General features: G+C 65.8%; 1 protein-coding gene across 1 annotated transcript; it reads right to left on the bottom strand.

Annotated features, from left to right (window-relative positions):
* Positions 1–538: 538 nt before the first annotated feature.
* Positions 539–4,717, bottom strand: LOC102460361 (galactoside alpha-(1,2)-fucosyltransferase 2-like). The gene is made up of 2 exons (XM_075917463.1): positions 4,486–4,717; positions 539–2,119 (listed from the first exon to the last, which is right to left on the bottom strand). The coding sequence occupies exons 1-2, from the start codon at positions 4,715–4,717 to the stop codon at positions 1,035–1,037; spliced, it is 1,317 nt and encodes a 438-aa protein (XP_075773578.1). The 3' UTR covers positions 539–1,034.
* Between the last annotated feature and the right edge of the window lie 3,894 nt (positions 4,718–8,611).

Raw genomic sequence — 8,611 nt, 5'->3', positions numbered from 1 at the left:
AGGAACCTAATTCCTGCAGGAAAGCTCCAGTGAGAGGGGGAATTGGCAGCAGGGAGAATTCAGCTCCATATGAGAGCACAAGCAGCACATGGATAGAATTGTGAACCTCCGCCCCAGTCCCATAAGAGTAACCCTAATCAATGAGCACACCCCAGAGTATTGGACAAATCTGGTCACACTTCCCACCACGCTGCCCTGCAGGCTGCTAACCCACAGTGCTTTGCTCTATCTGTCGGCAGGGCGCTAGCCATGTGGCCAGGAAACGTGACAATGGGAGGCACTTACACTGGTGAGACCAGTTTTTACTTTTGGCAACATTTGCATGTCGACAGCACTTTTGTGGCCAAACCTTCCCCATGTAGCCACAGCCTGACCTGGTTCAGTGGGGAAGTGAAAACTGCAGTCACACATGGAAGGGGGGGGGAAGGGGATAGTGTATAAACCAGAAGCTAAGTATTGTAGAAAATTGATAAGGGAAGCAAAAGGACAAAAGGTGACAACTATGGCCAGCAGAGACAAGGATAATAAGGAGGCTGGGTTTTAAAAAAATATATATTAGGAACAATCATATTGGTCGATATTAGATGGAAACGGTAGAATTATCAATAACATCGAAAAGGCAGTATTGTTCAATAAATATTTTTGCTCTGTGTTTGGGGAAAAACATCCAGATGATCTTGTACCCTCTGCTGACAATAACACGCTTTCCAGTCTGCTTATATCTGAGGAGGTTTCTAAGCAGCACTTACCAAAGTGAAACATTTTAAAACCAGCAGATCCAAACACTTTCCAGTCAAGAGTTTTAAAAGAGCTGCCTAGGGAACAAGCTTCAGGATGGACTCATTTGGGGCGCCCCCCCCTAGGAGGAGGTTGCCAGAGTCAAGATCTTCTCGACCCCCCCACCCGCCTCCATGCCCAGGAAAGGTCCATGCTGATGCCCCTTAAACTCCAAAGCACCGTCTACCCTAGCTGGGCACCGAACAACTGTTCCAGTGTATTCTGCTGGTGGCCTGTGGGCGGCTTCATTTCTGCCCTTATGTCTTGCCCCGTAGTGGGGAGAGGTCGGCGTCGATCCCGATCCACTCGGGCAGGAAGGCGGCTTCCGGCTTGAAGAGGCGGAGGAAGGGGGAATCGGGGAGGGTGTAGTTGGACAAGTAAATAGTTTCCCCCCCAACCAGGTAGCCAACCCAGATGCCGAAGGTCCCGATGGTCATGATCGTGTGGTTGCAATGGGCCAAGAGAGCGAAATCCCTCCCCGGCGACGACTCCTTCCCGTCCCCCGAGAAAAACACGTCCCCCCGCGAGGCGTTAATGTTCTCCCGGCACCAGTCCATCCCGTTGCTGGTCACCACGAAGACCGGCTCCTCGTATTTGGCCCGGAAGTAGCCCATGGCCTTGTCCAGGTAGGCCTTGTCCGCCACCACCCCTTTCCAGACGTTGGGCATCACATGTACATAGTCCCCCCTCCGGACATGGATGCCCACATAGGTCACGTTCTGGCGCTCCCCACGCAGCCCGGCCAGGTACTGGTTGGCCTCCTCCCTGACGTGGTCGTGGAAGGAGAATTCCTGGCTGATCTCCTGCCGGAGGTGGTGGTAGAAGGTCCAGGAGCAGGGGTAGCCCGTGAGCCGGACGTATTTCCCCTCGATGTGCCTGTACTCCTCCGACATCCAGTCGTGGAGCCCGTAATTCCTCCAGGGGATGCGCTGGAGCACGTCCCGGGAGATCACGGGCAGGGTGATGCGGAAGAGCGGGGCCAGCTGCTGGTGCATCTCCGGCAGGATGTAGGCCTGGCGCCCGTTCATCTTGGCCAGGGCGTAGAGGGTGGCGTATTCCCCCATCTGGTTCCCCAGGCGCCCGATGGAGTTCACGGTCCACATGCCCGGATCCCTGGCGGGCGTTGTGGCGGGGGGCGGGGTGGGGGTTTGGGCGGGAGGGCCCCCCTTGGCGTGCAAGGGTGGAAGCCTCCATTCCATGTCGGGGAACCGGCCCTTCAGGTGGACGAAGAGGGAGAGGCTGAGGATGACGAGCAGGTAGAGGAAGATGTGGAGGGGCGCCCGGGAGATCACGCAGGGGACTGTCATGGCGCCCGGCGGTGGTGCAGGAAGGGGCGCCCGGCCTGGGGAGAGAAGAAAGAGCGGGCAGTGAACGGAAGCGGGGGAGCTGGGGAGGGGGACGGTCAGGGGCAGATGGGGGAGGGCTCTCCCACGCCCAATGACCCCTGTTCTGCCCCCTAGGGGTCGCCCGCTCCAGCCACACGTCACGAGAGAAGCAGACGGACCAGGTGTCTGGGGGCCCAAGTCCCACAGCCCCTTTCAGCCCCAAGCGGACACGGGGCCAGGCAAGAGCAGTCGGAGGAATAGTGACCTCCCCAGCCCTGCCGGTGCCCCTCCCTCCTGCCCTCCGAGCCCTGGGCTCCCCCCACCCTCCTGGTGCCCCTCACTACCACCCTGCAGCCCCTGCCAGTCCTGCCCTGCCGGTGCCCCTCCCTCCTGCCCTCCGAGCCCTGGGCTCCCCCCACCACCACCCTGCAGCCCCTGCCAGTCCTGCCCTGCTGGTGCCCCTCCCTCCTGCCCTCCGAGCCCTGGGCTCCCCCCACACTCCTTGTGCCCCTCACTACCACCCTGCAGCCCCTGCCAGTCCTGCCCTGCCGGTGCCCCTCCCTCCTGCCCTCCCAGCCCTGGGCTCCCTCCACACTCCTGGTGCCCCTCACTACCACCCTGCAGCCCCTGCCAGTCCTGCCCTGCCGGTGCCCCTCCCTCCTGCCCTCCGAGCCCTGGGCTCCCCCCACACTCCTGGTGCCCCTCACTACCACCCTGCAGCCCCTGCCAGTCCTGCCCTGCCGGTGCCCCTCCCTCCTGCCCTCCCAGCCCTGGGCTCCCTCCACACTCCTGGTGCCCCTCACTACCACCCTGCAGCCCCTGCCAGTCCTGCCCTGCCGGTGCCCCTCCCTCCTGCCCTCCGAGCCCTGGGCTCCCCCCACACTCCTGGTGCCCCTCACTACCACCCTGCAGCCCCTGCCAGTCCTGCCCTGCCGGTGCCCCTCCCTCCTGCCCTCCGAGCCCTGGGCTCCCCCCACCACCACCCTGCAGCCCCTGCCAGTCCTGCCCTGCCGGTGCCCCTCCCTCCTGCCCTCCGAGCCCTGGGCTCCCCCCACCCTCCTGGTGCCCCTCACTACCACCCTGCAGCCCCTGCCAGTCCTGCCCTGCCGGTGCCCCTCCCTCCTGCCCTCCGAGCCCTGGGCTCCCCCCACCCTCCTGGTGCCCCTCACTACCACCCTGCAGCCTCTGCCAGTCCTGCCCTGCCGGTGCCCCTCCCTCCTGCCCTCCGAGCCCTGGGCTCCCCCCACCCTCCTGGTGCCCCTCACTACCACCCTCCAGCCGCTGCCAGTCCTGCCCTGCCGGTGCCCCTCCCTCCTGCCCTCCGAGCCCTGGGCTCCCCCCACCACCACCCTGCAGCCCCTGCCAGTCCTGCCCTGCCGGTGCCCTGCCGGTGCCCCTCCCTCCTGCCCTCCGAGCCCTGGGCTCCCCCCACCACCACCCTGCAGCCCCTGCCAGTCCTGCCCTGCCGGTGCCCCTCCCTCCTGCCCTCCGAGCCCTGGGCTCCCCCCACCACCACCCTGCAGCCCCTGCCAGTCCTGCCCTGCCGGTGCCCCTCCCTCCCTTCCCGCAGCCCCTGCCTCCCCAATCCTGCCGGTGCCCCACCCTTCTGCCCTGCAGCCCTGCCCCCCCAGCCCTGGGCCTTCCCAAACAGACCTGGGAGGTGGGGGTGGGGGGGAGCTCCATTTGAGCAAGGAAGGGGCGACAAAGAGCAGCCGCCCTGCCCGAGTTGCCCCCCCCGAGGGGGTGAGGCAGCTCCCAGGTGGAGCCCTGCGCCGAGCCCAGCCGTGGCGTGAGCGGTCTGCAGCAGGGAGGGGCCATGGGGCAGGAGCCATGGTTGCTGGTAAACAGAGGCAGGGCCCTTATCACTAGCAAGGGTTGGGGGTTGAGGGGGCTCTGGAAATCCAGCCTGCAGAAGAGGCCCCCCCCCTCTGCCTGGGGGGGACAGGGGGTGCACGGGGGGGTCCATAGAAATCCCGCCAGGCCTTGGCACCGCTCATTCAGAGCCGGGGAACTCCGCGGGCAGGGGGGCAAAGCAGGTGCCCACCCCCGGGCCGGGCCGGCTGGCTACCGAGCTGTTCCCACTCTACCTGCGCTACTTCCGCGGGCGCTGGGGGGGCCGAGCGCCCCTCGAGGTCTAACTCCCCCCCACGCCCGGCTGTTCTCCCCCTGGGCCGGGCCGGGTGGGGCGTTCGCCGCCCCCCGCCGGATTTTCAAAGCGATTCAGTCTAGGGGGTTCGGCGCTTTGGAAGCCCCACCCCAGCCCCCGCTGCACCCTTGGGTGCCCAGAAGCGCTTGACATTCTGGCCTGGAAGGCCCGGGGCTGCGGGGAGGCGAGAAGTCCACGGCGGGAGAGGGAACCAGGTCTCTCAGCTCCGTCGCGCACAAGGCAACAGCCGCCTCGCTCGGCGAGAGGGGAGCATAACCAAGGCGACCGGCTCTCGGCGGCTCCAGCGGCCCGTCCCCGGAGGGCCTCGCGGAGTTAGGAAGGACGCAGAAGGCGCAGCAGGTGTTGCCCTGCGCCGGGGGCGCACGACGGCTGCCAGGCAATTGGGCATCGTCCTGCAGACCCGGGTTTTGTGGGGAGGGCGGGAGAAGGCGCAGAGGGGAGGCGCCATGGCCAGGTCGGACACGGAGGCTTTGGACCCAGTTCTACCCCGGCCCCACGCCCAGAAAGTGCAGCCCCAGAACCGGGAACAGTCAACTGTTCCGGGCGCGGTTTCTCTTGGTCGCCGGGCACCCGGTGAGCACAGAGCCGCCGGGAAATGTATCCCGGGGCCTGCGGGTATCCAGCGGGCAGCCCCGGGGGGCCTGGCTCAGAGAGCTGAAGCGGAAAGTTCCCAAACGCGTGTGAGTTCCCACGCGGGGCGGCGCTGGTGGAAATACAACCCTGGCTGGAGGACGGACGAGAAGCCGCCAACATTCACGCGGAGACCTGCCCAGAGGTCCTGCGCCGCTTTCTTTCCCTTTCCTGCCCGCCGTGGTCCCGAGACCCCCCCAAAGTCTCCGCGTTAAAACGCGGACGCGTCTTGGAGTTTGCGTTGGAATATTCTCCCGGAGACCCGCGTCTCGCGGTTGGAGGCGCTCGGGCTTCCAGGAAAGCCGCGAGCCGTTAAGCAGAAGGGACAAGCAGCGTTACGAGCTCTCACGGTTCTGTCACCCGCCTCCGGATAATTGTTTTCCTTACAGCCCCGGCGCCTGGACTCAGGTGGCTAAGGGGGGGATTTCTCGCCCTCGGGGCTGTGCAGAACGCTTCCAGATGTGACCCCGGTGCACCCTAAAGGCTCCCAAAGGCAAAAAGAAGGAACCTCCCCCCCCCGCCCGGATCTATGATGGTTGCACAATCGCATGGGTGTGAGGGACTCTGGGGATCCCGGGGAGGCTGACGCGGGCCGGCTCGGGCCGGGAGGGTGCCGCTTTCGCTGCCGTTCCAGGTGAGTTTCTAGGCTGGTCTCCGAAGCGCGGTAACGCCCGGACAGCTCCGGGCAGGGGCCGTGGAAATCCACAGACGGGGGCGGGGCGGGGGCGGCCAGGCAGGTGTTTTCCCCGGTTACAGAGCGATGGGAAGGGCCCCAGCGAGCGACAGCCCAGCTGGCCGGTTCCCCACGAGGGTTCCCATTGTTGCATTCCGGAGCGTTCAATGGAGCCGGGCCCCAGAAGCGGCCACGAGATGGGAGAAGCCGATAGCGCCGGGGGTGGGTCTAACGAGTGTTTCATTGTCTCCCCCAGCGCAGGCTTCCGATCCCGCGCTCCGGGCGGCCCTCGAGGTGTCTGGGGGCCCTGGGATCAAGGTTAAAGCCCCCCCCCGGAGACAGGGCCCCTGCTGCGTGGCCCGGCTGAGGCGGGGGGGCGTGGGGGGACTGAGGCGGGGGGGTGGGGGCGGGGGACAGCTTCCTGCCCAGTCCCCGATCAGATCAGGTGAAAAGCAAACAAGGAACATTCCCCTGAGCCGGGAGAGTCACCAGAGCCGCCGAGAACAGGACACAGTCCGGGCCAGGCGCTGAGCCCCCCTGCCCTCCCCTCTAACCACTAGGCCCCACTCCCCTCCCGGAGTCAGCGAGGGAAATCAGGCGTCCTGGCTCCCAGCCCCCCCCCCCTGCTCTAACCACTCCTCTCCCCTCCCCCTTCCTTTGGGCATCTATTTGTAGCCGGGTTCTTCCTAGCTCCCATTCCCCACCCATGGGACTGAGTCACCCGGGCCTGGGAGCGGGTTGGGGGCGTGAGAAGGAAGAGGTGGGAGCCAAATGCCACCTCTGCCCCAGATGTTCCTTCCCTTCCAGTAACACTTCGCCAGCCACCGGCGGAGAGACACAAACCAGCCCGGCTGTCGGAGGGGAGCGGGGCCTAGTGGTTGGAACATCGGGGGCTGGGAGCCAGGACTCCTGGGGACTCTGCCGGCTTGTGTCACTCCCTTGTTCCTGAGCCCAGAGGAAACTCCCCCCCCTCCCCTCCCTCTTCCTCCGAGGAAGGGACTCGCCCCCCCCTGCATCCCCTGCTCCCTCTGTCCCTGCCTCTCCCCTCTCCGCTCCCCCCCATCCCGTACCTGGGCTCCCTGGCTCCCACCCGGCCCGGCAGCACCTGTCAGCAGGAGCGGTCCAGCCCGGGGCTGCCAGCAGGCTCCAGTGCCGGGTGCAGCTGGGCTCGGCTGTGCCCCGGTGGATGGGAGGGGACCGGAGCCCTGCCTCCGGGGGTGGGGCAGGGCTGACTTGACTCACCTGGCTTCCCGGGCCCGGTCGCTCACGGCCCCAGCTCCTCCAGGCCTGGCAATTCCTGGCTGCCGGTCCCCTGCCAGGGGAGAGCGCCCCCGCCTCCCTGCCCAGCACTGGGCCCAGCGGGACCGGCCTGGCTCCCCCTCCCCCGGCCGAGCCTGTCCCCAGGGAGAAGGAGGCCGCCACCGTCCGGGGCCGTGCCAGGCTGCGCTGCTGGCCCGGTGCCACGCATTGCGGCTCGGGGTGAGGCCGGAGTATCCTGGAGCCTGGCCGGCCCCACACACCTGCCCGGGGTCCTGTGCACCTGTGGGGGCCAGCAGGGGGTGCCAGGGGGCGCTGTGGTGCGGGGCTGATCGCTAGGGGGCGCTCTCTGCTCTCCGGCAGTCTGGGCCAAGCCCTGGAGTAAATGTCACCCGGGGAGAGACCCCTGAAGTCCCCGATCCAGAGCCAGCTACTCCCCTTCCCCCAATCTCTTGGAGGGCAGCCAGCGTCTGGGGGGGACCGTATCCATGAATGCGACAACCCTGTCGGACTAGTTTGACCCTGAACCGGGAGCAACAGGACTCCTGGATTCCCTCTCCGGCTCAGGGAGGGGAGTGGGGCCTAGCGGTTAGAGCAAAGGAAAGTGGATCTCCTGGATTCCCTCTCCGGCTCAGGGAGGGGAGTGGGGTCTAGCGGTTAGAGCAAAGGAAAGTGGAACTCCCGGATTCCCTCTCTGGCTCAGGGAGGAGAGTGGGGCCTAGCAGTTAGAGCAAAGGAAAGTGGAACGCCCGGATTTCCTCTCCGGCTCAGGGAGGGGAGTGGGGTCTAGCGGTTAGAGGACTCTCGACAAAGAATCCCAAGGCCATATTGCCCCCTTAATGCCCCACCCGGGCCTAAGCTGGCTGGGCTTGCAGGGGCTGTGGGGCGGGAGTGAGGGGCACCAGGAGGGCTGGGGGAGCCCAGGGCTGGGCTGGCAGGGGCTGTGGAGCGGGAGTGAGGGGTCCTGGCAGGGGGTGTGGGTCGGAAGTGAGGGGCACTTGCAGGGCTGGGGGTGGGGCCTGGTTAAGAGGGGGCTGCAGGTCAGGAGTGAGTGGCACTGGCAGTCTGCAAAGCTGTAGGCTTGAGGGGAACCATGTCAGATGGGGGAGGGCGAACTGTGCATGCCCTGAAGGGGCGGGCACGAATGAGAGCATGGGGGGGGGCAGACCGAGGACAGCAGCTTCAGCAGTGTTACTGAGCACGCTCAGTACAAGCCAAGCAGAAAATTGGGGGGGGGGAACATTCCATTTGTCCCCTCTCCCCCCACATAACACCTCTTTCTGGGGCTACTAAGGCACCGGGCACCTCTCGGTTTTTGGCAGCTCCGGAGCCGGTCTGGCGGGAGCCCTGTATTGATCGCCTATATACAAGACAGAACATGGAATTAATATTAGACCCGCTCAGCTGACACTAGCATGTCCTGGCATCTTGCAGCGCGTCACGGAAGGGGCACTGGTTAGCCTGAAAGTTTTAATGTATCCTCTTTGCTACTAACTGCCCCAGTGCCCCAGGACAGCACTAGGGGGCGCTGTGTTGCAGGGAGCAGGGCAGCGGGGCCAGCAGGGGGCGCACTCCCCTGGCAGGCAGGGCTGCCCCATTGCCCCAAAGCTAGGGGGCGCTGTGTTGCAGGGAGCAGGGCAGCGAGGCCAGCAGGGGGCGCACTCCCCTGGCAGGCAGGGCTGCCCCAGCACTAGGGGGCGCTGTGTTGCAGGGAGCAGGGCAGCGGGGCCAGCAGGGGGTGCACTCCCCTGGCAGGCAGGGCTGCCCCGTTGCCCCAGCGCT

The sequence above is a fragment of the Pelodiscus sinensis genome, unplaced genomic scaffold (genome assembly GCF_049634645.1).
Source record: "Pelodiscus sinensis isolate JC-2024 unplaced genomic scaffold, ASM4963464v1 ctg86, whole genome shotgun sequence".
NCBI lineage: Eukaryota > Metazoa > Chordata > Testudines > Trionychidae > Pelodiscus > Pelodiscus sinensis.
This window is presented reverse-complemented; position numbering and strand designations above follow the sequence as displayed.